Raw genomic sequence first — 27,232 nt, 5'->3', positions numbered from 1 at the left:
TGATGGGTTTAGTGTTGGAAATGACTAACATGGAGCTCTGCACTGGCAAACTTCAATCATGAGACATGTGGGTTTGGTTTTCTTCGATTGTTTATGTTTGAAAAGTATTGCTGCTTATATTTTTTATTATTGTCATCTGACAATTTAAATTTATTCCTATAAGGAAGTTTTTCACTTCTTGTTTTCTTCTTTCTGTGCATTTTGGGTTGTTTTGTTATATATGTCTTTCCCGGCTTGGTTTGTTGCTCCTCTGTGTCTAGCTCGGTTTTCTTTGTGTTTACAGTTCTCTTCCTGTTTTGCTGATCTGAATCCCTGTATGATCCTCTTTCCCGGTGATTCAACTTTATTCATCATAAAGAAATCTGAACACTTTTATGACTGTCTCTACGTTTTGGTTTTTACATACCAAATTATGGCAACATGTATTAGAACTTATTTTAAGGTGCTTTTATTGTTTATTAAAAGTATTAATGACTTTAATCCAATCTATTTATCAGGTTTGCTTCAGATACTCAGAGAAAGTCCACCTGTTGGTTCTTAAGAGGAGTCATTCATTTATTACAACTTTTTTTATTTAAAGTTGTCTTATTTTATTGTGATCATCTTAATGTCTTAAATGTTATTTGTCTTTTAATCATGTCAGCATTATTTTGATTTCAAAGTAAATTAATTATCTTTCTAACATTATGTATTTGTTGTATGGTGAAAATTAGCTTTTTTTGCTGCTTACATTTCTCTCTGGTGTTTCTTAGTTGTAAATTTTTTTGTGAGATTTTATTCTACCTGTCCGATAATCATGTTTTGCTGTAATTGGTTGTCAACCAATCAATGTAGATATATTTCATACTTCTAGTGAGCAAAGTAAATATTAGCTGAGGCAAGAATCTAAGATTAGAGCACCTTCTAAATCAACAATCTCATTTTATGCATTCATGACAACTAATCAAAACACTGTCCAATCAGCTCTTATGTGCAGAAGCAGTAATTATTTAGTGTTGGAATTTGTATGAAGGCAGATGCAGAAATGAATTTTTAGCTGCATGTGAGAGAAATCTGATCACCTTGTCAGCAGACAGAGTGAACTTCTGGAGCTGCAGGTGAAGCTGTGGGTGGCCTCGATGGCCGGCAGGAAGCCAGGGCTCCTCTCTCGGCTTTCTGCTGCAAAGAAAACACATATATGTGACTCCACTTATGGTTAACTTCACATACATACATTTCCTTGAGTCGTCAAGAGAGAAGTCAAGCACAATAGTCACCTTAGTTCATGACTGCTGATGGTTTCGTTTACACTGAGTGAGTCATTTCCCTCTGGTGAAGAGCTGTGGTTCACTGATTGTTGGTCGTCTTGTTGGCTGCTTGGAGTTTGGATGTGGCCGTCAGCAATACTCTGCGGACAAAAGAGTCAAACATCCTGTTACCAGAAAATGTCAAAAAGCAAAACCTGATCAAAAAATGTATGAAACAAAAATAATGTACATCTCTACAGCTACAGTTTTGGGCCCACAGTGAGAGTCATTATCCTCTTTCATAGGAATCAAAGAACAATGATGAAGCTTTTCCTATTGCATAAGGAACACGACGCATTTAAAACATCCTGATGATCCTCGACTTTTAAGATGATGTTCTGTGGACTGATGAGACAAAAGTGAAACTTTTTGGAACGTGTTTGTCCCGTTATATCTATTATGAGACTGAATATATTTCAGAAGAACATTTAATTGCCGGAGCAATAAATTCTGCTCTCTACAACAAATTCCTGAGCGAGAATGTTTGGGCAAACACACTTGGGAAATTCATCTTTGAATGTTTAAAAAAGTTTTGAAGTGACATGGTCAAAATCTGGTTCCAAAAATTCTAGATCCTGATGCCCAAAAAAATCCTCCAATCTAGCAGAATTAACACACAAAGAGTGGATGAAATTTTCTCCACTGAGATCCAAAAACTTATTTCCAGGTAAAATAAACAAAAACAAAATCCATATAGTTGTTGACTAGTTGTTTGTATTGATATTCCCCTTTCATTAATGAGATCACAACATGTAAACAACATTTTGTGTTTTACTGGCGTTGTTTTTATCTGACAGTAAAATGTCTTTGACCTGGAAGATTAAGTGTGATTAAAATGTTAAAAAGTAGGGGGTTATTACTTTTTCATGGCTGCTAAATTATTACTAAAGGCTTCAACAAACTCACAAAGCAGGAATATTATATTCGCTTCCATTTTCAGAGAAGTGTTTCTTATTGCTAAAGTAAATTTCATAACGTTGCTAAAGGTTGAGCAGGAAAATAAATCAAGACGTAATTGTTGCTCTATTGATCTTTATTAGCTTCCCTCTCTATCCTTTGCAGGGCTCCCCTCTTTGCCATTTTGGCATGAAATTATATTATGAATAAAACGAAATTAGCAGACATGTGCTGTACTGCTGTGGTGATGTAAAAGAGACATTGTAGATGAAACAGATGATTATTCTTAAAGCAGCTGTGTTTATTCAGCATTAAGTGATTTCCATAACAGTTCACTGTTACAGCTGTGCAGCCGAGTTTTTAACAAGGTTAATGCCGTGGTTAAAGCATCTTCATGCAGGAAGACATCACCAGCCTCTGAACCACTTTTACAGCCATCTCTGTGTTTAGGTTGACCAGAGACCTGCACTGGGATTTTTAATGAGACCTCCATGACTTATTGTTGGAGCAGAAGAAAACCTAAAACTAAGAATCTAAAAATTGTACGTGTTCTGGGAGCAATTGTGACTTAAACAGATATGCTCCTTTTCACTTTTAGTCAGTTCTGTTGAAACAAGCTGTTGTGGTTGGATGTGGTTTATTACTTTAGAGTTAATTCCTCATTTTGAACCCAGAACTTTATTTCTATGATTGACGGCAATAAGAACCAATCCATGAAACTGCCTCTTATTGTCTTTATTTTAAGCAATTATGTCCTCGTTTAACATTGGCTATCATATTTAAATAACTATTTTCTATGGCTAATATTGATTACTGATGGATAGAAATAAAGTATTTTAAAAGTAGTCATTTTACATAACACAGTATATTTAAAGATATCATCTGCCTGAATCATCTCACTGCAAGATGTCATCAGGCTATTTCTTTTAATTAAATGAATTAATTTACATTTAATGATGTTAATTATTACATTTATTTGATATTAACTATTTGTTTCTCAAAGCAACATGGTTGCTTCTCTCTTTCCTTGTTCGCAATGGCTTCTGCTCAAAAACAAGGGATTATCTGCGAGGTGATTTGTATCATTGTAGTAGTAATACTGATATGTAACAGTAAACCTAATCATGTCTCATTATAGCTCAGCATTTTCTCTCTCTGTAATGTTTCTTATCTGTTTTCTGTTGATCCTTTCTATCTCGGAGTGTCTAACCGTCCTGCGCTCCAAGGTGATGTCAGCCAAGTACTATCATTAACCCATCTGGTCTGCAGCCGCAGCATCTGGCCGCAATTAGTCGGAGAAACAGACGATAGCCATGTTTACCTCCAGAAACAAGAGGCCCTAACTACCGCTAACACAAAGACACTGATGTATGGACTACTGAGTGAAGTATGTTCTCATAGGTACAGAGACGATAAGACTGGGGCAGTTTACCATTCATCTTTCAAGAAAGACCAATCTACGTGAAGAAACATCATAGATATTTGGTCATGCGATGACAATTTCAGTCATGATAAATCCACATTTTCCTCTCTCCTCTGTGTCTCTGTGACCTTTGGCATCCTTAAAACCACCATCTGTGTGAGGTGTGGGCATCTGCAGCTCCATCCAGCTGGCTGGATCTTTTGTTGGCACTTGAAGTGTGAATTCCTCACACTTGGATTATGAGCATACCCAAGAAATATCACATTCCAAGGAGTTCCTCTGAGATACAGATCACTGCACACACTGATACTGGGCTAACAATAAATTCTAACTTCACACAGAATACATAGAAAGTAGGGATGAGTGATAAATTGCATTTTGATTTTTTATGATGCTATCATAATATAGATAAAAGTGATGAGAGGAAATATTTATTTCTTATTTTTTATGTAACTGTACAACTGTGACTGAATGGTACAGCAATTATAGCCTCACAAACACAAAACATACCCATTTGTAATATGCTTCTTTAAGACACCAGTCACATAAAGACCTCTGGTTTGTATCACTTAAATGCACAATGTAAGTAGATTTAATCATACTTTAAAATGTACTGGTATTTGTTGATAAGAAGATATAGAAACATAGAGAAAATAATCTTAACAATATAGACAATTTTAAGGATTTTTAAATATTTTTTGGAATTTATCATGACAGCGACAAATCAAAATTTCATAAGTAATTTATCTCAATAAATGATAAATGACACAAAAAATGCTAATGGAGAACAAAAGGCAGAGAGACAAATGGAATTATGGGTAGATGTATCCAATTTTCTTTAAAAATATGATGGGGAATAAAGTCTGTTAACAAATATTTTCCATACTTATCCAGATCTGTACAATACTGACATAACCCCAACACACATTTAATATTTTTCCTGTCTGCATATTGGAATCCTGCTATGTAGAAACATGTCATGGATGATAAGTAAATAAAATGAAATCATACAATTCAAAAATTTCTTCACTTATATATGTTTATAGTGATGACCTTGGATTTTGTCAACATAGGGCTTTATTAAGAATGTCTTTTTTTTTCAATCTCTTCCATAAATAGGGAAACAGACAATGCATCCCAGCAGATCCCACCTCCCAGTCAAGGAAAGACTGGAGCTGGATCAGTAGGACCAGTACACGTCCAAACTGAAATCGACAATCCTTGCACCTTCTACTGGATGTTTTCTCTCATGACAAAATGAAACAAACATCTGCCAAACTTTAGAAGTGTGTTTCTGGCTGACTTTGTCCAAATGGTCTCTTTCTTTTTCTTCTAAGTAGCTCAAAATGTGAATGTAAAAGACTAAAAATACACATAATTACTGGTTTTTGACATACCACATCGTTTTCCAATACTTATTTTTTCAAAAGAAGCCAACAGTATTTCCTCATAGGTTTATGAGCAGTTCTTGGGTTACTGTAAGAGTACGCACGTGTTCAATAAAGCTACAAGAAACCTCATGCTCAAAAAGAAACCCAACAGTGAATCCCAGACATTTTATTCATATGATTTTAATAAATGACTGTATTTATGACATAATGGATATATAGTCGACTTTAAATAGCATTTGGAGCTCAATAGAAAGACCTATTTACCCTGGCACTCTGTTTAAACAATCAGTACTTGATATTTTCAGTGGAAACTTAAAGAAATCCTGTGCCAGGATAAACAACATCCTAAAAGCTCTTCCTATGACTTTCACAGTGTAGCAGCACTAGAAGCAACCCTAGACTTGGATTTTATTTGTCAGATTAAGGATAAGGCTAGCAGAAACTGAGTAAAATTATATGGTGCTCTCCAATGTGTGGGAGTTTCAGAGCCAGAAGAGGAATCTGTTCTGATTATATATGACGAACGCATGACTTAAACTGGAGCATCACATGGTGCTTTTAAGTGCAATTAAGCTGCTGGAAGGGATGGAAAACCAGCAGCGTGTTTGTTGCCAAAACCAGAAGTCGCAGCCTGGCTCATTTGTCGGACTTTATTTTGGAAAAATCTGGCCTAAGCTGTAAATCCGGCATTTTCCAAACAAAATGACAAAGTGAGTCATTTACTGCAGCCACAGATCTTATCTCCTGCCACTACTCACTCTGCTGCCTTTCAGACGGTTCTGCTCCTCCTTCACCTCTTTTCCCATGATCCCATGTGTCTCAGATCCCATGATGCATTGGGCTTCTCGCCCTGGAGTCAGAAGGTCAGCATCTTCCCTGGTGAAAGTGGATCCGGAGAGGGAGTTTGTCGTCCTGTCGCTCCTGCAGGCGGAGCAGGAGGTTACTTTGGTGCTGACAGCTGGACCTCAGAGACCAGCGCTGAACTCTATTAAGGCTCTGAGGTTTTCTACCACTGTTTGTTTTATTCCATTTAAATAGTTAACGCTAGAGCTGATAGAACAGCTGAAATGATGTAGAGTTGGGAGCTATAGATAGGCTACTCTCATGGGAGGCTGCGTCTGAGAAATGTTTGGACGGCAGGATGTCAGGAATCTGGACACGTCAGTTTTTTTTTCCACAAAAAGTAACTTGTTATTTTCCTTTCCTTTACTTTGTTTCTTTTACACTCATTTGCTCCCTTTCTTCACATTTGTCACATTTTATTTCCTTTTGTTCACATTCCTTGGATTGGTTCCCTTTCTTGTCAGTAGCCGTTTCCATTGGCCATATAATTGAGCAATTTGACATTTTGAAAATAAATTTGCTTAATGGAAATACAACAGTTTCGACAGTAAAAGGTTTTGGCACAAGGTGGATTTTTTTGGAAGTATCAACACTGGTTTATTTTGCAAAACATTTTTTCACATCACACGAGTCACATGATCAACAATTTTATGTTGCCACTGGCACAAACCACAAAGAAGAAGACGACAGGAATTAGTTGGAGGGTCATGTTTTTAAAGGCTTTATTGCATGAACAAATTTATTCATGTGGGATGTGAATTGCGTTTCTTGTTTAATGGAAACATTGCAATTGAGAAATTACAGATTTTGTTTATATTAGCGGAATGACGTCAAAGTTTTCTGCGCATTTGTAATGAAGGCTCAGCTAGTTGCTTCTGTTTTTCTCCTGTTTAGTTTTCTTTTATTTCTTTTCATATTGCTTCTTTCTTTTCCTTACCTTCACTTGCATGTCCTTTCCCTCCATAAGCAATTCCAATCAATCAGTGTGTCCATATTGTTAATGTAATGTTTTTTGGTCCAGAATAAAATAACACTTCTTGCAATGTTTTCTTCTGCTATAAAGAACGGACTCATTTATTTAACCCTAAGACAAACTGCTTCTTCTAAAGAATATTAGCTTATTGTACATGCAGCACAACTGTTACAAAATCCAGCTGTCATCGCCTAAAAAACAAAACAAAGAGTCCTTATTACTTCTTGGAGATTTTTTTTTGATAGGGTAAAACTCCCAGTGATGTAACAGTCTGGACATAAAACTGTGCGCTATTAAACAAACAAATAATGACTCCATAAAGTTACAAAATATTCTTGTTAATGTTTTTTTTTTCATCTCAGATTCAGCAAATTGACTGACTAAGATGATGTCACTGTTTTTATGGTGAGAACAAAGCAAATCAGTGTAGCAGAGTTGATGTAATGTGTCTTTCACATAGATCCATCTTCCAAATCATTACAGAAGTTTGCAGCTTTTCACTCCAAAGTGTGGAACACACTTCATCCTCACCGGTGACGTACCTTAGATCCCTCTGGAGGAGCGCCCAGCAGTCTTTCACCTCGGCCTGCTTCTTTGTGATCCCGGCAGCCAGTCCAGGGTGCAATTTGGGCAGCTGAGACATGCTCACATCCAGCATCTACCGAAGACAGGGCTGCAGGTTAGGCGGAGACGGCTTCTGGAGCAGCATGCAGGATGGGAAAAACATTGTTCTTACCATGATTTGACCGGCAATGTCGCGGATTTCTCTGTCGCCAAAGGAGTCCAGGTCTTTGGATGCAGGCATGCTTCTCCGCTGTTGGGAAAATATGTTAGTTATTGAATATGAGTATGAATATACTCATATTCAATCAGTATATTTACTCATTGAATTATGATTTTTTTTTTATTTTATTTATCTTGTATTTAGCTTTCAAACTTGTTGCATTTATTGATGGCGTTAATTCTGCTTTGTCTCATATTCTTGTTTATTGACCTCATGTTCCCAGAAATTTGTATGATTTCAGAATAACATGAAGTGAAATGTACACATTGCAGAATTTATAGCATGTAGAAGAACTAAATTCATAAGTTCATTTCTAGTTGGAAATGGAGACTCAAAGTTTCCAGGTGGTTTTGCTGGGTTGCAAAAATCAATTAATCAAATTTTATTTGTGTAGCGCCTTTCAGCAATAAGGCATTTCAAACTGCTTTACGTCATAAAAACACAAAAATACAAAGTCATAAAACACACAGTCAACAACATTACATTTGACCATCATTACACATTGGATCATTGATTAATGATTCATGATTATGTTTCAACAGAAACTTTAAACTGCTGGGTTTTTAGTATAGATACAAAGAAACTCAGTGTTTCAGCTGTTTTGCAGTTTTCTGGAAGCTTGTTCCAGATTTGTGGTGCATAGAAACTGAGTGCTGCTTCTCTATGTCTGGTTCTGGGGATGCATAGCAAAACAGAACCAGAAGATCTGAGGGGTCTGGAAGGTTGAGAACAGCAGATCTTTAATGTATTGTGGTGCTAAGCCATTCAGTGATTTATAAACTAACAACAGTATTTTAAAGTCAATTCTATGAGCTACAGGGAGCCGCTGTAGGGACTTTAGAACTGGTGTTAGGTGCTCTATCTTCCGGGTTTTAGTCAGAACGCCAGCAGCAGCGTTCTGGACCAGCTGCAGCTGTTTGATTAATTTTTTTAGGCAGACCTCTGACGATACTGTAGCAGTAATCAATGTGACAACAGGTCACATTGATTACTGCCTAATCAATGTGACCTGTTTTTCAAGATCTAGAAAAACTGGGTGAGTTTTTCTAGATCTTGCTGAGACATTAGTCCTCTAATGTAAAATGTCCCCATTACATCTGTGCAAAGGGTGCAGATGTGCATATAAGAAAGATAATTTCCTTTGTTAGTTAGAAGTTCAATGAACTTCTCGATCAAGTAAAAATCCATGAAACAAACACATGTATCTGCCTCTGTTTTGATTCTGCCTTAATACAAATTTTTGTAACATCTGCTAAAACAGAGAGTGCAGTTAATAAGAAGCTCTCAGAACATTAAGATTTAGTATTGGGTTTTCTGTCACTTTACCATATTATTTATAGCATCCAGAGTATTATCAGCCTGCTGGTAAAAAGACGACATCTCCAGCGCAACCTGAAGGTTCTCGTGGTAGTTTTTCAGGTAGGACTGGACCTTCAGCCACCTGCATAAAGAACATTACGCCTTGTGGTTTCAGCTTGAAGATAAAACATGAAGCATTTACGTTTCACGTAAAGCACAGAGCATACATTTTATTGATGTGTTTCTTCCTGATGGTGATGTTTTTGCCATCTGCCTTCCCCAGTTTCTCCAGCTTCAGGGCCAAGTTGTTGATCTCTTCATGCAGGTTTCTGTGGAGCTGCTCATCCTGTTGTAAATAGAGCATACATATACTTTGGTTTCCCCTCCTGAATGTCCTGAAGGTCTGTTTAGAATCAGACAGGGGACACTGATAAATAAAGCTGCATGCATTGTTAAACTGGCACAAAGCTTTTGTCAGTGTAAGTTATGCATTGTTTTAAATCCTTTTTTACAAGGCTGACCTGTTTGAGATCAAGAATTCTCCTGGTGAGCTGCATTTTGTCAACATTTTCTCCCAGGACACTCACCAGAGACTGTTCCTCTTCCTTCTGTTACACAGAAAGTCACTGTTTATAGAAGTGGTTTTTGCAAGAAACCCAACAACCATTTATTTTCAGACGCACAGTGGCAAAAAAAAAAACACAAAAAAAACACATTACTTATGCAACAAGGAAGATATAAAACAGAGTTCTGGTCAGAGCTTCGCATTCGGTCATCCCACAGGCATGGATGTTACATTAACTTCAGGGAAGGGGCTCCAGAGTGCAGCATGGAGTTCATTAGAGGCCACTGGAGGGATTTTGTTCAAATTTGAAACAACAGTAGATGCAAACGGACAAAATATTTTAAGGTGGTATTTTTATGGATGCATTAAAATCTTCTTAGTTATTTCTTTTTAAACTTCAGAGGACCATAAATATATCAGCTCTTTACCCAGAAACAGACTGGAGCACATCCATTAAATTGGACTAAATATAACAAGTGTTTTCAAAGAAAGAAACACAGATACCTTCTTGCCCAAGACAATGGATAACAGAATCTTCTTTTCATTGAGTAAATATGAGAAACAGTTTCATAATCAGATGTTTTAGTTTTACTTAAATGTTTATTGTTGAGAAGGCAAAGATGGGACTTGTTTTAAACCCCCATCCCCAAAATTGATTTTGTTTGTGGTTCATCTGTACTTTCAACTTGAAAATTTGGCAAAATGTTGTTGATGTCTTAAAAAAAGGTATGGGCTCAAAATAACTGAGGTTGAGTTATTACTTTTTCTTCAAAACAAACAGTTGAAATGCATCAATAAAGGCATCAAATGCATCCCTACTAAGCTGGATATTGCATTAAAAATGAAGGTGAAAAACTTTAATCCTGAATGATGAAGTGGGGGGTGAATGTTTTTTAGATTTCACAATTTATCTCCTTATCTACAATCCCACAGATTCATCATCCATTCCTCTCTCCCTCATGTTTGATGCAGACAGGAAAAGAGTGATAAACACTGACCTAGAATTTACTCCATGGCTTGTTTTTTGTAATGACAGGCAGATGTTTTAAATGGTGAGTATGCATGTTCAAAAAAAGAAAAAGAAAGAAGAAAATGTTTGCAGGATACTGAGTGTATTTCCTGTATAAGCAAGAGCCACTTGAGTACTAATTATCTTGACAACTGTTGATCAGGTTGTGTAACTATGGAGTGAAAAAAGTCTCAAAATACATGTGCGTGTGCAATACTGGATTTCTAATCCGTGTAAGCATCTTTGTGTGCAACTTTGGAGAGTTGTATCTGTGGAACATGTTTTGTAAGCCGTAAAAACAAAATTTGTAATTTTGGGTACTTGTACATATGTGGTCAAATGCATACACAAATATGAAGAAATTACAAATACAAAATGAAAGTACACACAAATAATTATAATTTCTACAAATGTTAAATTTCTACACAAAAATGTTTAACTTCAACCTCACAAATCTGATCATTATGAATTCAAAGCTTTTCCTACGCCTACAAATGTTAAATAAGTACAAATGTTAAACTGCATTTACGCACAGATCCGGTTACAAGTGCACAAGGATTTTTGGGACTCGTTTCACGCTTACAAACCGCCTCAGACTCATGCGTAAGTGGTGTGTTAGATGCTGGTGGAAAGCTGGGTTATGTGATTTTTGCTCGGAGTCTAGTGTTTTCATCCTTTGAATGTTTGTCGTTGTGCTTGTGACAAACAAATTCTCTTTTTACGGTTCACTAATCATGTTTCACAGATTTAACAATTCAAAATTTACACGGATTACAAATCCAGCATTACACACGCACAGGTATTTTGAGACTATTTTCTCTATAAATATAACAAAGCACTTTTGTTATAATTGCTTCATTAACTCTGCTTTCTTACTCTATTTTGGATAACTTGCAATTTCAGAAGATAAGAAATGGGTGAATTTGTAGGTAAACAAATGCAATAAATCAATTAATACTTTAATTTTAGATAACATGGCTGCTTACCTTCTCTTTAATCCAAGCTTCCAGTTTGTCCACCTTCCTGTTGAAGTCCTGCAGACTCCTGGCTCCACCTAGAGCGTGCGTCTGATTTGCGGCCATCTGCTTCAGGGTTTGCCACTGTTCCCTGAGCTGACTGAGCTGCTTCTTCACCAGGTCGGACGTTGGGTTCAGCTTGCAGATCAGCTGTTCACCCAGCTTTAGAGATATAAGAGTCGGTTTATTTGAGCTGGAGGCAGCTGGACAAATATTGGAAAGTAAGCAAGCAGCACAGTTAACACTACCAGTTGTTCTTCTTGTACACCTTTAATGGTTTGTTGGTTACTTTACCATCAGATCACCTCCACATAAATCTACATATTTGATATTTAAATCATGAGAGCGCAGCAGGTTTGTGACCTGGTTGAGCTGAATCAGGGTGTTCTCAAAGTCTTTCAGGTCTCTGTGAAGCGTCTGTGAGGCTTCCTCCCAGTCATGTAGGGGGCGATAATGAACATTACATCCGTCTTTCAGGTCTTGGAGTTTGCTTTTCATCCATGCTTCTGCCTGCATAACAAAAAAGACAAACTGTTTCAGATGTTCATTACAGCTCGTGTAGTCGCTCATTTATCATCACACTGGGATTCAATTTCACTTCACTCTTGAGAAGCACTTCTTTTTATCACTATATCCCATTTTTAAGTGACTGTGGTGTCTTTTTTACTCTACCCTAAAGTGTAATGACGGTTTGGGAACATGAAAAACAGCCTCATGTTCTCCAATGTCATGCTATGTGGAGCGGAGGTTTGTCTTGGCTGTAGCTCGGACTCGGTTGCATAAGGCTTTGTCTTGAAAAGCTGCCTTTTCCATCAGCACTTTGCATGAAGTAAGAAGGCCGCCAAACAAGGTGGCCAAAATGTGAAATATCTGAAGGAGCATGTTTGTTTTCTTAAAGAGAACATGGCATGGGAGTCAATGAGCTATGTAAGTCTGAAACACACACAAAATAAGTGCAATAAATCAGGTTAGATTCTTGCTCCTGTCAGAATGATCCCACATGAGCCATAACAGCGATAAAATCAGAAGAACCTCATATACTGCACAGTGTCAAATAAAGGTTAAAGCCACAACAAAGTCATAATAACGTCACATCCAAACATTTTCTGGAGAGGTTTAGGGTAAAAAAAGGAGAGAACTTTAACCCGACTTCTAAATCTATAAAATACATCCAGGGTGAACACACGATGGAGCCACTTTTGGGTTGTGTTTAAAGAATGATGTTACTCTTCCCCAGAGAATGGGGTCATTAACTTTCCGAAGCGCTCCCACCCTCAGGCTGCAGAAATATTGTTGGGTTAAACAGAGGGAAAGCAGCTTCACACAACAGGCTTGCCCATATCTGCTCACAACGGCTCCCATGGCATTATAATGACCTCATGCAGGAAGTCTATGATTCGCTTGTTTCTTCCTGTCTACTCACCACAACAATGGTCTGTTTATCAAAATGTGCAATTAGGGTTCGTTCTAGTCACAAGAATGGAAACAAAAATGTCAGCTTTAAATAATCACCACTGAAATAAATCCTTCTGAAAAGCCTTTAATCAGAATGAAAACTTTGGAAAATGGTTACACTACTCCACATGTTTAGTTCTCCGTTTGTGAAATGTTTCCTGGTTTCTGCCAATCAAAATATATGACAATACAATATAATATCGCACCACTGCATGGCTAAAAAAGTAATGACAACAGTTCAAAAGAAAAAGAACGAACCCAAGTCTATTCAAGGTATAGTATTACTGGATTCACCAAACTGCAAATTTTCTTGTGGAAGTTATTTGCGGAAAAATTAATCATGGATAGTAAATCAAAAATATAAAAGCAGCTTGCAGCTGAAATACCTCGCCATGTGTAAAAGTGCATTTGGTGTTTGAACTATCAACATAGGGGAATGATGTGCATTTTTTAGAGGAAGTCTGAAGTATTTGCAGATGTTATTCATCAAACTCTCTCTCAAAACCCATGTAACTATTGTTTGCTTAGACATAATTTACACTTTCTCTCAAGTCTTCAGCTTAAATTTTAAACTTGGTGAAAATAGAGTCAGGACAAAGCAAGACAGATGGGGAATAGTCCATAAAAACAGTTTCAGTGTTCTGGTTCATGTGGATCATCATTTCTTTTTTACTGCAGATTGAGCTCATGTCTGACGATTACATCACACCCGACATGAACGAGTTGAAGCTGATTTGCTAATTGTTGTGCGACACATTCCTTGGTCAAAGCTGCCACTCTTATAAAGCATACAATTAGCAAGATTATGTGGTTTCATCTTTCTTTATGTTGGGTTGTATTACATTGAATCAAAAACACACTTTGTGACGTATAGCTTCAACCTCTGAACAGGTGCACATTTTGGTATGCATAGACTGCAATGTTAACAGCAGGGAGCAGTCACCAACACCAAATCCATGGAGTCCTCAACTCAGGTGTGACGTCATTCCCAGATCCGAGCTCCACCGTGCGAGATAATCTCTATATATCCATGCTTTAATAACTCATTGTCAAGGGGTGGTTTTAGAAAACAAACCGTTGAAACCTGGAGATCGTTGTTTGGCCAGGTTGTTGCAGTGGACAGAAAAAGCCCCTTCAACAAGTGAAATCTTCACCCCTTAAAAACGTCTATCACCACACACGTTTTTCAACTTGGCTTGAAATAAAGTGGGAGATTAAGTTTTTTTTTTCTCCACTTTCTCTATCACGAAACAGCAATGGTGAAAGGCGAGATGTTTTGCAGAGCAGCTGCAGAAAAAAAAGATACGTTTCTCCATTGGGCGAACTGCTTTCCCCTCGCAGCGTGAACCTTCAGGGGCCTTTAAACGTCTCAGAATGGAAATCACACTTCCACTGTCAGAGCAGTGGAGCACTGAAACATTTTCAGAAACAACAGCAGTCACAAACATCAATGATCGAAATACAGTACATCAAAACGTCTGTGGGCGCTGCGATGAGATAACACAACCAGTTGCGCTGCTTGGCTGAGTTTCTCTCAGCCATAGGCGTGAAGCGACGGAGCCAAACGATGATCTCATCCCTAAATAATTGGTTGTGGCGGCTCCCCTTCCCCACTCCCCCTGTTGAACACAGCTCACACAGTTCTTGAGACAAAATAAGAACCAGTACATATTTTGTTCCCACTAGGGTCACGCAGAAGGCAGCTTCCCTTCTGATTTCATCTCAGCGGCATTACTTCGTGTTTTGAGATGAATTTACTGCGTTTTGTTTCCATCAAAGGAGATTCAAAGTCCCGATAAGCTACCAAACAGGGTTTCATTCATGTAGAGTCGCCACTTACACCGCTTTACAGTACAGAATCAACATTCATGTTGAGTGTTTGCTTTGCTTGTGTTACCTGCAGTGCTTCTTTGTTGAAGAGAGAGTTTCGCTGAGTGAAGCAGTCACTGTGGGATTTAGCAGCTGCTAAGTCATCCTGACTTTCTCTCCTCTGAGGCTCTATTTTCTGCTGCTCAGGTGCTGAAATCTGTGTGACCACAAAACGGGCAGAAGAAGGTAAAACCAAGGCAAGTAAATACCGCGGTTACTCTGGTGATAATAAATGTGTCTAATTACGCCAGTAAATTTAAATTTGCTATAATTATACCTTCTGAAAAAAAGCACGCATGCATTATACCCCCCAGGCCAGCAGGGGGAAACCTAGAGTGAACTCTGAGAGACAATTCAACCGTTCAGAAAAGGCTAATTTTATTTTTCTTCTTCCATATTTCCTTACAGTTTTGGATGTTTTATTTCTGACTTTCTTCATAGGACATGGTGCACCATACATTGATGTTAATTGATAAAAATGCATAAATACAAAGGGAAGTAAGGACATGGTTTAAGTTTATTAATACGAAAGGGTTTGTTTACAGCTAGGAAATGAAAGCAAAAAAATTACTGAATAGAGGTGCAAATTGATCGAACAAATCAGAGCCAATAGCCACCTCTGAGCTTGTGTTGCTGTTTTATTGTCAAACTTTACCAAGAAGCAGCAGCTTTTCACTTTTTCCCATTAAAAAAAAACAAATTTAAAGGAATTTTAAACCAGTCAATAAGTTTCCTTTTTAAAAGAAATTTATGGTCTTAAAAGAGTTGATGACTGTACAATTTGTAACACATAAAAGTTTTCCGAACTTTGTTACTCTGGCTACCTTATTTGGACATTTGCTCCCAAACATGATCCCTGCCCAGGAATTTTTTTCCAAGAGTTTTAAGAGTGCACAGATGGAAATGGCATGCCAACCAAGCTTTTTTTTTAAATTATTATTATTATTACATATTTGCAGTCCAGTTAATGAGATTTGGGTGTCCCCAGTAGCACAGTCTAAGTCATCCACAGTTCACAGTAAACTAAGCTAACCAACGCTAAGAATGGCCTCTGCACTCAGATCAAACTCTGTTTAGGATCCATTTGGTCCTGAAGATATCACAACCTGTGTTGGGTTGTTCCCAGGTTCCACCTAACAAAGCCCTACTGTCAGCACCATCCAAAGTGAAATGAGCGCGGCTGGCACAGTTACAGTAACGGAGAGGCGTTCCTCCTCTCCCCTCAGGAAACATCTGGGCACGAGAAGGAAGCAGGAACCAACAGATCCGGGTCAGTTTCATGTAAAGTATTCACCTTTGAAGGTGACTATGCCAAAAATATTTTTGCTACAAGCAATTTCTCTGTTATTTACAACATATGGGTAGAGGAAAATCATGCCAGTTTTGTTGAGAGAAATGAAGCCAGAGCTGAGGAGGCATGTTATTTTAACACCTCAGTGAGGTTTTTCTTTTGTTAACATCTTCCCTGACTTCATGTTTTCCAGTAAGCCCTGCCTCTTCCAGATCTGCTGAGCTCTTCATACCTATCATGCACTTTAACGCCACTTTGATGGGCCAAAGTCTCTGTTTCCAAACATTTCATTTCTAGATGTTAATGGTTATTAAACTGCAACTTGATCACAGATTAAATGTTTATATTTTTGACTTTTAATTTATTAACATGTTCCAGGTTAGCAAAAGCACAAACAGTCCTTGGCCATTTTTTTTTATGTCTTTGTATTGGTCGGTGGGTCTTTGTCATATTTTATTTATTCATTTTACTTAAAAAAATATCTTAAAAATGTGACTTTCCTTTGGTACAAATAATCACTTGAGAGCCTAGAATGTATTTGTTGTTACAACTTTTCACTCAGTTAACAGAAATTAATGCTTCTCTAACATGTGTTCGCTTAAAAATAGCCATTGAGTTAGGATCTTACCTTGACTGATTTCTCTCCATTTAGTTTTTCCCAAGTTTGTTCCTGCGCAGGCAGAAATTCATCACTTCCCTCTTTGCTGAGTAAAACCTAAAAGCCAGATTTAAATAAACAGTAAAATGTTTCAGTAGACTATAAAACACAAACTGTTACGCTTATGTTGCATAAGTGTTTTAGACAAGTATAAATATATCTACGTACTATAAAACTGTCTGTAGTCTTATATTGTTAGTTCGTCAGTTTGTTACTTTTCTTAGAAATTAATATTAGTAATAATAATAGTATTTTTATTATTGTTGCTATTAATTTAATAATTATCACTATTATTATAATCAACATTCTTCTTATTATAGTTATTATTATTATTATTATTATTATTATTATTATTATTATTATTATTATTATTATGTTAATTTAGCCAAAAATTATTTAATTAAGATTAATTTTAGCCCACAACATTTTTGTTAATTTTAGGTAAATATCTATGATGCTTTTACAAAATACATATTCTGATTTTTATTTCTGCTTTCACTCTAAATTCAATTAATTCCTTAATTGAACTTAAATCAATTTAAATGTATTTTTTCAGCTAAAAATATTATTTTTGAATATATAAAATATCAATAAAAACAAGTGATAATGCCTTTTGTACCTTAAATTGAGAGTTGGGTTTATTTTCGCAGCTAACTTCCACAATTCTTGGCAGATGTTGATCTGGAGTGCTGCTGCTGCTGCTGCTGCTGCTGCTGCTGCTGCTGCTGCTGATGTTGTTATTGTTGTTGTTGTTTCCAGACGTGGAGCATGTGACTTGTCCCAGCGCTGTCTTGGAGTCTGATTCATCTTTGCTACCAGAGATGGTGATCTTCTTGATGGATCTGGAGACGGCAGAGGGAGAGGCGATGTTCTGGTTGAGGTGGTCCTCCGCCGCCATGTGCTCCGGCTGGATTTTGACGGGAGCTGCCTGGTCGACGGTCGGTAAAACAAGACGGGAGCCATGTGCACAGACCTGGGATCTACTGAGGTAGAGCGAGTTCAGGTTGCGCTGTAAAACGCAATTATCCAGAGCCTCACTGGGCAGATAACTCTGTGGAAACTCCTGGCATTTAGTTACCGAAGGAACAGAGAGCCTGGTTCCAATGGTGAAGGGCTGCACCTTCCTTACAATACTCTCAGACATCCTGGTTAAAAAATTATATAAAACTCACTTATGTCCCCTAAACAGCTGTCCAGTCTCTTGCTCAGAAAGTGAAGAGAGAGTGAGTTCAGTTCTCCACCTTCTTGTGCATGTTGAGAATACACAGGACACAGCCCAGGACTGCTTCCTTTGACTCCTGGGATCGAACGCGGTCCCAGATGTGCCTCAATGCCGTGCCAAGGTGGGCAGCGCCTGTCGAGAGGCTTCTCCTGAGGAACTGAGCCAGAGAGCCTGCCAGTCTGCTGCTGAGGAGCCTGATAACCAGGGAGCGCAACAAGATGAACACTGGCATGCTGCCTGAGCGTGCTGCGCTGAAGTATTGGGAGGAAAAAAAAGCAAAAAGGGAAGCTCAGAAAAGGAGGGGGAGAGAAAAGGGCTTGTTAGGAGAAGGGATGAAGTCACCACTTTGTCACTCTGCCTCTCCTCTCTCTCTCACTCACTCTCTCTCTTATTTTCTCTCTGTCAGGAGTGACAGATCAGGGAGCTGTAAAGCCTGGCTGTCAAAACTTCCCTCTGAACCCGAGCAGAAAAGCTGCTCCGATAAGCAGAGAGCGATGGAGTCAAGGGCTGTTACCTCTGTTAGACCTCTTGAGTCTCTGTTTATCCTCCATGAGGTAATGTCCTCAACCGAATCACCCGCGCACACTCCCACGCTGCCTCTCCCTTACCTCCGCTTTGATGAACAAGCTTTGCCCCAAGGTGTTGTGCTGCTTGTGCGCAAGAAAAGGCATCAAAGAGGAGGACGAGCTTCAGAGGCTCATGGCAGCTCAGTCAGTCCAGGAGTGATGGACTCAACCCCAGACTCCACTCCTTCCCCCGTCAGAAAGGAGCAGTTGTCTCACAGGTCACAGCTGAACGGAGCAGAGCAGCTTTGGCACCACAAGTGTGGAGTGTTTTCTGGTGGAGCAGCCGAGCAGATGATGAAACCTGTCACTCCTTCACGGTCGCTGGGGTTTCTGAGAGCAAATGTTGGGCTCACTGATTGAAATAACAGAGGTGGTTTGCTCCTGACACTATCACGGGGGCAGAAGAGGATTAAGAGGGCAAACAGCAGAGAAAATATTTGCAGGGAGCAGAGGGGGGGAAATCTGTCTCTTACCTTAAAAGGAGCTCTCACTCTTCACACCTCTGCCCTCTGACTTGACCTCGGCACCTGCTTTGAAGCCTCTCTCAGCAGTACAAGCAGTTATTGTATTCTCTTTTTAGAACACTTGACTTTCAATTCCTTGAAAAAAATCATAATACCTCAAACTTTGGCGTATTTTATTGGGATTTTGGGTCATAGACCAACACAAAGTGGTGTTAAAGGGAAAGTATTATGTATTTTCCAGGCATATAGTGGTATTTTATAGCATAATAAAGTAACAATGTTACCTTTGATATATATAAATATGCTGTATATATGAAATATGACACAGCTTACAACAAATAGATTCTCCTAAGCCTTGGATCTCTGCTGCTCCTTCAGAGTTTCTTGGCTGCGTCTTTGATTAATGCTCTCCTCGTCATTCCCTCTATATTTCCAGATGTTGGATGAACAGTGTTCTGTCCTCAAAGATTGAGATATTGTTTTACAACCCAAATCTCCACAACTTTATCCGTGAAGTGTTTGTTTTAAGATTTTGGCTTCTGAAAAACTCGAGACATGATTTACAAATAACAAGGCAAGTGTTTGTAATTGACTCCATTTAAGGGGCATCAGAGTAAAGGGGATCGATTCCAAACAATGAATCTTTGTCTTGGTGTATCATGTCAAATTATATTCAAATACATGATGGTTTATGGTTGTATTGTGACCAAAAGCTCAAGGGATGTGAATACTGTTTTGAGACTCTGTTATGTAGTGAAATCATAGAACATCGAAACATTCATTCCCTTTTTTTCTGATCTCCTCTGTGTTCATGTGCTGTTTTTTTAAGAAGTACAACCAGCCAGCAGTGAGACAGCACTTTCTCAGCAGGACTCCATTTGACAGTCACAGTCATCATGGTTAACAACGCTTTTAAATTAGCTCTGGTTTCATGATGAAGTCATCTAAAGAAGAGTTTTATGTGCTGCAGCTTGAAATCAGAGAAACACTCTGCACACCCTGGGAAGTTACTCACAGAGAATGGGTGGAGTTCATGAGGTTTGGCGAACTTGAAAATGTAATTTTCTTGCGTTGGTAGGCAAGCGACTCTTTACAAAAGCAGTTTATGTGTTCAGTGGTTACAGAGTGTGTGGCTACCTCTATTTTGATGAAATGCTAATTGTGTACACTGTTAAATTAACTCCTCCTGCCTTGACCACGTAACATTTGCTGTGCACGGAAAATAAGAATTAAGTGTCTGCCTCAGAAGCGCAAAGTGTTTTAATGGGGTAAGCTAACTTTGTTCTGCAGACTTAGAAGTTTCACTTTTTTGCAAATTGCTTCAGTTTTATTTAGAAGTTGTTTTACTTCTAAAAGAACATCATGTTGCTGCATGAAAGTTGAAGCAACATGAAGATAAATTTAGAGTAAGCTTATGGCCAGCCTAAATGTAAAATATGCTGACATTATAATAATGTTTCCACATCCAGATTAAGATAGTACAAATCTTCATGTCCATGCACCTCATCAGTCGGTTGTCATCCGACGCCAAAACACGACCCCAGAGCGGCTCCATGAGGTCACCTCAGTCTCCCTCGTCCATGATTCACCTTGTTTATAGTGTAGTCTTACTGCATCAAGTTTCTCAAAAAAATGAGTTCAGTTGTGTCTGGAACCTGACTCATTAATTGCTTTTTACCTCCTGAATAAAGCAGACTCAGCTGGAGGAACAACGTTTTCCGGTCAATCATCTGGTCACTTATGCAACTCCATGTGGGAGTAGCATAAAAACAGTGCAGGGAGAGTTTCATCTTAACATTGTTAGTTAAATTACTGTCATAAGTAGTGGAGATATCAGAAAAAGAAACCAGATCTTGAGTGCAAATATTTTATCAAGAATTTGATGCAGAGTACTCAATGAAGTAACAGAAGTTTTTCAGAAACAAAAGGGAACAGTGATTTAATTTGAAATTGGTTTAATTTGGCAAATTTAGATCCACTGTTATTTTTTTAATCATAAAAACTGCAGATAGTTCCTTGCAACAGTTTCCTTATACATCACAACAAACGTAGCTTGCATATACCAACAAAAATTAACTTTCAGATGGTGTTATTAAAAACTCTGAAACTTTTTTGTCGTAGAAAGTTTGTGCATCTTCCAACATCTAACTCATGGAGATAAGGCAATTTCTCTATTTCTAATGGTTGCCAACTTTCAAGATGTGTTAAACTTGATAGAAGACCTCATATTTTCTTTGAATAAATCTTTGTTTATTTTAAAAGATTGGTGAAACATGCCAGGGTGTGCCCCGCCTCTCGCCTGAAACGTTAGCTGGAGACCCCTCGCAACCCCGATAGGGACAAGGGTGTTAGAAAATGGATGAATAGATAGTAAAACATGTTAGTTCTCGCTGATATGTAGTTGGAAGACATTTGCTTGTCTTTCTAACATTTCTCTCACATTTTGACTTTGCTGAATAAATATTGAGAAGCATTTATTTTACTTTAAAACTGAATTAAGATTTTTTTTGTCACTTTGAAACTAAATTTTAATAATTTCACTGAAATAATATAAATTAAGATTGTTTAAGAGGTTTTTTTTTCTAAAATAGTAGCAAATTAAGTCAATAAAAATTTTTTAAACAATTGTTTATCTTTAAAAAATGCATAGTTGGATAAGCAGACAGAGATATGCACAGATATACCCAACATCCTTTCAAACCAGTCATATTTGCCTTCAGTCCAACTACATAAAACTCATCTACAGTTTCAAATATTACATAACCTTTTCTGAAAAGAGAACTTAAACATTTTTAACAAATATCTGTTACAGAAAATTGCGATTATGGTTAAAAATCCACCATTTCATTTATGCTTTAAGGTTTTTTAACTAAGAAAAACATAAAACATTTACAAAAAGTGGATTGATATGTTTTCTTCTATGAGATGTTATTGTTTGTGAAAATGAGTTAAACTAAAAATGAAATAGTCTTACATGTAATGAAAAAAAAATATTGCTGAAACTTGATCGGCCGATACTAAACCTCATATGTCTGCATCGGTGTCAGAAGTGAAAATAGTGGATCAGGACATCACTTGAGCACCCAGAGTGAACAACTGCAGCCCCATTTCTGGAGTTAGTTAGTCTGAAATACAGTAATTTAATTTCAAAGCAATAAAATTAAATTACCTTGATTTTGTTTTCTTATTTACTATCTAAACATTTTAAAAGGATGCAAATTTGTTTCTTCAGAGTGACTGTGTGATTAGATTTGAACCAGGTGTTCCCTCTCTGCCAGCTCAGTTGGATTACGCTACTGTAACACCTTCCTTATGCTGTTTACCCTGCAGTCCTCTTCCTCTTCCTCCACACACTGACGCTGCTTTCCCCAACATTTAAACCTCAGCCTGGATCTGTCTGCATGTCAAACACACGCACCTTAGAGGACAGGATGTCAAAGCCATCAGATACCATAGCCTCCCAAGATGATAATGAAACCCCGATGCGCCCTCACCACAAACCCTAGTCAGTGATTGCTTTGTTAGATACCCTCCTCTTTTCAGAAAGAGTAAATACGACTTGGAAGACTTTTTGGAGGGGTGATGTCACCGAGGCTACCCGCATAAAAGGAGGATGATAGCTGTGGTGGAGGAGAGAATATGTATGGCAGAAACAGGGGGGTCTGTACTTTTCCACTCGCTTTATGTCATCACAAAGGCATGATCGGCCTCTTGGTCAAGTTTCAGTACAGATAAGGTTGGGATTTTGCTACGGATCACTATCAGTGCAGAAAAAAAAATGAAGCTCTGCGAATGGCTGATAGAATCCTAAAATACAGAGGAGCATGCCATATCAGACCCACACTGAATCCATCGTTAAACACACAAAAAACAAACGATCAGCATTATTTTTAACTCGTTAGAAGCCTAAGGTCAAAGACAACATGAGGTAATGCATCGGGTGTTTGAGCTACAAAGCAGTGAAAGCAGGTTTAAACCTGTCTGTGCTTAATTCCAGTATGAGGAGAAAACAATACACATTAGAGAGCGTTGCTTTTGCCATAAAGTCTGTATTGCAAGGAAATACATGTTGCTCAGAAACAGGATTGCAAAATGTTTTAAACCTTTTCACATTGGAACAACAAACCTAACTGTGCAGTTCTGGAAAAATAGTGTGATACCACTTTAAATGATCAGTTTGTCAGATTTTAATCTTTGTCATTTGAGTTAAATGAACATTGTTCTTTTATTCAATGAACTACTGACAATCTACAGTAAAAATTTAGTATTTGCAGAACATTACAAAAAGATGCAGTGCTTTTAGACTTCAAATAATAGAAAAAACCTCCAGTTCATATTCATTTAGAAATATTACTAATGTTTTAGGAAGAGTTCAGAAGTCAATATTTGGTGGAATAACCAAAAGGTTTTCAATGGGATTGAGTGCAGTGGGCTCTTCATTTTGTTGAGATTTAGAGATAATCTAACTCAGAGTAGTGTATGATTATAAAATATGAGGAAAAAAATATGATTTTTATAAAGAAAATCTGAAAAGTGTGGCAAGCAGTTGTCATCAGTCTGTCTGTGAATATATTTTATTTTCCAGAACCTTCTTTACCTGCAGCTGCAAGTCTGTTGGGGTAAATCTCTACCATTTTTGCACTTCTAGACTGAAATTTCTATGCAGAAGAACTACTAGACGTAGTATGTCAAGGTTTCATGTTGAAGATGCCGTGTTCAGGGTAATTTACAGTGTTTGTGTTTGGTCTTCATAAAGTTGTTTGTTCACTAATTTTCTCTAACAAAGGCCTTCACAGAACAGCTGGATTTATACTGAGATAAAATTACACACAGGTGAACTCTAATTACTAATTAGGTGACTTCTGAAAGCAGGTGGTTGCAATAGATTTTATTTTAGGTTGTTAGAGGAAAGGAGGATTAATACAAATGCTCGCCACAGTTTTCAGATTTTTTGAAAGATTACAATATTAACTTGATGTAGCTCATACATTTTCTTCTGTTTAATATGTGAAAACCACATTTTTAGAATAGCTCGTCTCAGATAGGCTCCCTCAGTAAATAATTAAAGAAATTGAAATGATTTGAGTGTAATTAAAGCTGTCCAACATCTGCATTTTATGGACAAGTAATATAAACGCATTACGAAAGACCACCTTTCAGCATTTAATCACACAATGTCCACATTGTGCAAATCCTCTTCTAGGTGAAAGCTGTCAGATGAAGTTCCAAACACTCCAGTCGCTGATGTAATTCAGAGATGATTTGAAACTTACCTGAGGCTATTTATGACCTAATGAGACTGCATGCCTGTCATCTGACGCTCACACACACCTGCAGCGCTTTATCCTGGGAGTTCTGCTCCACACATTTGCTTCGAACAGGTCCGGCCTCATTGTCGACTTGAAACACTCACTCAAGTTCAACTGTTGGATGACATCATGTGCAATAAAAGGTCATTTTCACCGCTTATTATTTAAGTCAGTGCCAGGATTTTAGTATAAAATAAGAGGACTACACAACTTAGAAATGAGGCGTGACTAATATTTTTTGTTGCTGCTAAGCTGCTTTAATTTAGCTGTAAAGGACCTATACTTGTATCCTAAATATGTTCCGAAATAGGTTGTATTTATTGGTCCCCTTTGGCAAAAGTTTTATTAAAAGGTAACAGTAATCTTTATCCATAAAACAATGATCTCAGGCCTGATCTTACTGCATTCTGCCATAATGTTTGCTCTATTTATCCTCCAACAGCTGCATCAAATAATGATTAAAAAGACTGGCTGGAACCTGTGTGAGTAAGTATGTTAAACCATCAAGGCAGAAGTCAGACATAATTTTAAAACAAGAAAGTCTTTGTCCTGCTTAGGCCTTCAGAAATAGGCTTCTTGTTTTATTGTAAAATTGCTGTGACATTAGAAAAATATGTCGGCCAGTGGAGGTAATGGGAGTTTTGGAGAAGTTAAATAATGCCAGTCACAATTACTGGTAAAGATGTGTTAAAGTCTTGGATTTACTTGATTTAGTTTTATTATTTGGACCATAATTCAATTGAAAGACCCAATGATGAAACATTTACTCTGTTCTATGAACATTCACCAAATTTTTATTTAAAGTCTCCTGACATGTACTCTTACTCTTTTGTTGTGATGTTTTATTTAATTTACTTGTTGTTGTTACACTTATTTTATCATATTGTTTTGTATTTTTTTTTCTTTTATCAACTTATTCTATTGTGTTATTGTTTTTGTACTATTTTTAAAAGTGTTGTATAACTAGACATTGGCATTTAAATGAGCTAATTTTGAAATACACTAACTTGATCCCCAAGGCCTTTTGGAAGAGAAACAAGTTCACAGCATCACAGGCCCTCCACCATGCTTAACAGTGGGCACAAGGCATCTGTTTTTTGAAGTTTTGTCGGCTTTTCGGCAATTTTTCAGTTTTTCCAATTTCTTGAGCATCTTTGGGTGCATCCATTCAGCGGATTAGCTTTCTCATAGTTGTTTTGCAACAAACAGCAATTTTTACAAACTTCTTTGGGTCATTAAGTTTGTACTTGGTGCAGGGATGGTGCCTGGGGTTCCAATGACAATCTGCTCTTGCAAAAAACATATCAATTATATGTTTTTTTAATGACTTGGAGAGGATATTTTGATTTAAAACGCAGCAATAACCAGATTTGGTATGCTGGACCAGACAAAAACCTTGACAGAACAGTAACAGGTATGAGAAAAATTCTTGATTCATGAGTATGAGGAAGGTCATTTGCACAGATGAATTGCTGCCACAGCAGATTAAGTCATTTCTCAAGCATGCATGAAATGATCAAGAAAACACTCCTGAACACTCCAGGTATCTTTTTGATGAGTGAATAAAATTATAGCATGATATAAAACTTAAAAATAGAGCCTCTTTAAATTGAGACAGAACTGCATCTCGTTATAAATTCAGATATTTTGTTAGTTATCTCTCATTATAAATACCTAGTATTTATAATACCTAGTATTTATAATACCTAATATTTATAATGAGAAATAATTAACAAAAGATTTTAATTTATGGACATTTTTGTTCTCTAAAAGGAAGTGGAAAATTGAAATATTTGTTTAGCCATCCTCCAGGGTTTTCTGTCTGTCATCTAATTAGTCATCAAATAACACCTTTATCTCCAACTCATCCTATTCAAAATGGCCATTTCCTGAGCTCAGTGGTTTTATTGCATATAATTACAAAACATTCTCTTTCATTTCAGTAGCATTGTGTGTTTTTCACAAGAAAAACAAATTATTACTGAAAATGTAAATGTAAATTTTAAAGTCTCTTTTTGGCAGTAAAAGGTGAGGTGCCGTAGGGAAACTGTGAGTCATACATGGTTTTATTGTAGTTTTCTGTATAATTTGAACTACCCCAGGTGGCAGTCAGGCTGAATAATGAGATGAAGTTACTCCATTATGTGACATCATATTTTCAAAGGACAGGAAGCAATTTTCCCACATCAAAAGCTGATTTATTTATTTATTTATTAAAAGTTTTTTTTTCTAATATATCTAGCACTTTAAAAAGGAAGCCTAATATTTAATCGCTGATGTAAACCAGGTGAGGCTGACCAAATGTGAAGTTTTATTAAACACTCTCAGTGTAAAGAAATGAGTCAAAAGGAGGAATAAACCTTCGTATTTATTTCTAAACAGTTACATGCTCAGACTGCTGATGGATTAGCTCTGTAATCAGTGTGCATGTCAAAACATAACACGAAAAACAGGAGAAAAATCAGACTGCTGTGGGCAAATGGAAAAATATGGGGAAGCCAAAGTAAAGTGAGTCACTGCTATTGTGCTTTAATGTTATTGTGGGGTAATACTTTTCTGTCATTTTCTAATTGAAGGTAAGTACAAAAAAATACCAACACATGACCTGGAAAAACTTTCACAGATGTTTCCTGACCATCCTAAAAACTACCCAGTTTACCGATCTTTATCTTAAAAAGAGGACATCATCATGTTTCACCTCAGAGTCTGGATTCAATACGGGACTGGCAAATGAAAATCCTGCTGCTCTCACATACTAGGTGGCCTGAAGGCCTGAACGCAGTAAGCTGGACCTACCTGAAAGTTCTGCAATATTGTTCACTTGCTCATGTCACCCCCAGTTAGTGGAATGAATGAGCTCATTGCTGACATAACTGTGAGCTTTGCATGGCATATTGGTGCTAAAAATCAGT

General features: G+C 37.4%; 1 protein-coding gene across 2 annotated transcripts in view; it reads right to left on the bottom strand.

Moving 5' to 3' along the window:
• The window catches only part of LOC129359949 (uncharacterized), a 35,743-nt gene extending 17,758 nt beyond the window's left edge, over window positions 1-17,985 (bottom strand). For both annotated transcript variants that reach the window (XM_055029932.1, XM_055029933.1), the window contains exons 1-13: window positions 17,379-17,985; window positions 16,730-16,816; window positions 14,839-14,967; window positions 11,850-11,996; window positions 11,457-11,648; window positions 9,418-9,504; window positions 9,124-9,242; window positions 8,924-9,038; window positions 7,550-7,627; window positions 7,356-7,471; window positions 5,756-5,918; window positions 1,257-1,387; window positions 1,062-1,158 (exon numbers count right to left, since the gene is read on the bottom strand). In XM_055029932.1, coding sequence (XP_054885907.1) covers window positions 1,062-1,158; window positions 1,257-1,387; window positions 5,756-5,918; window positions 7,356-7,471; window positions 7,550-7,627; window positions 8,924-9,038; window positions 9,124-9,242; window positions 9,418-9,504; window positions 11,457-11,648; window positions 11,850-11,996; window positions 14,839-14,967; window positions 16,730-16,816; window positions 17,379-17,903 — 1,986 coding nt within the window. In that variant the 5' untranslated portion in view covers window positions 17,904-17,985. The remainder of the gene's footprint in view (window positions 1-1,061; window positions 1,159-1,256; window positions 1,388-5,755; window positions 5,919-7,355; window positions 7,472-7,549; window positions 7,628-8,923; window positions 9,039-9,123; window positions 9,243-9,417; window positions 9,505-11,456; window positions 11,649-11,849; window positions 11,997-14,838; window positions 14,968-16,729; window positions 16,817-17,378) is intronic.
• Window positions 17,986-27,232: the final 9,247 nt, after the last annotated feature.

This window comes from Poeciliopsis prolifica, unplaced genomic scaffold (assembly GCF_027474105.1).
Source record: "Poeciliopsis prolifica strain line A6 unplaced genomic scaffold, Auburn_PproV2 SCAFFOLD005, whole genome shotgun sequence".
NCBI classification, from domain to species: domain Eukaryota; kingdom Metazoa; phylum Chordata; class Actinopteri; order Cyprinodontiformes; family Poeciliidae; genus Poeciliopsis; species Poeciliopsis prolifica.
This window is presented reverse-complemented; position numbering and strand designations above follow the sequence as displayed.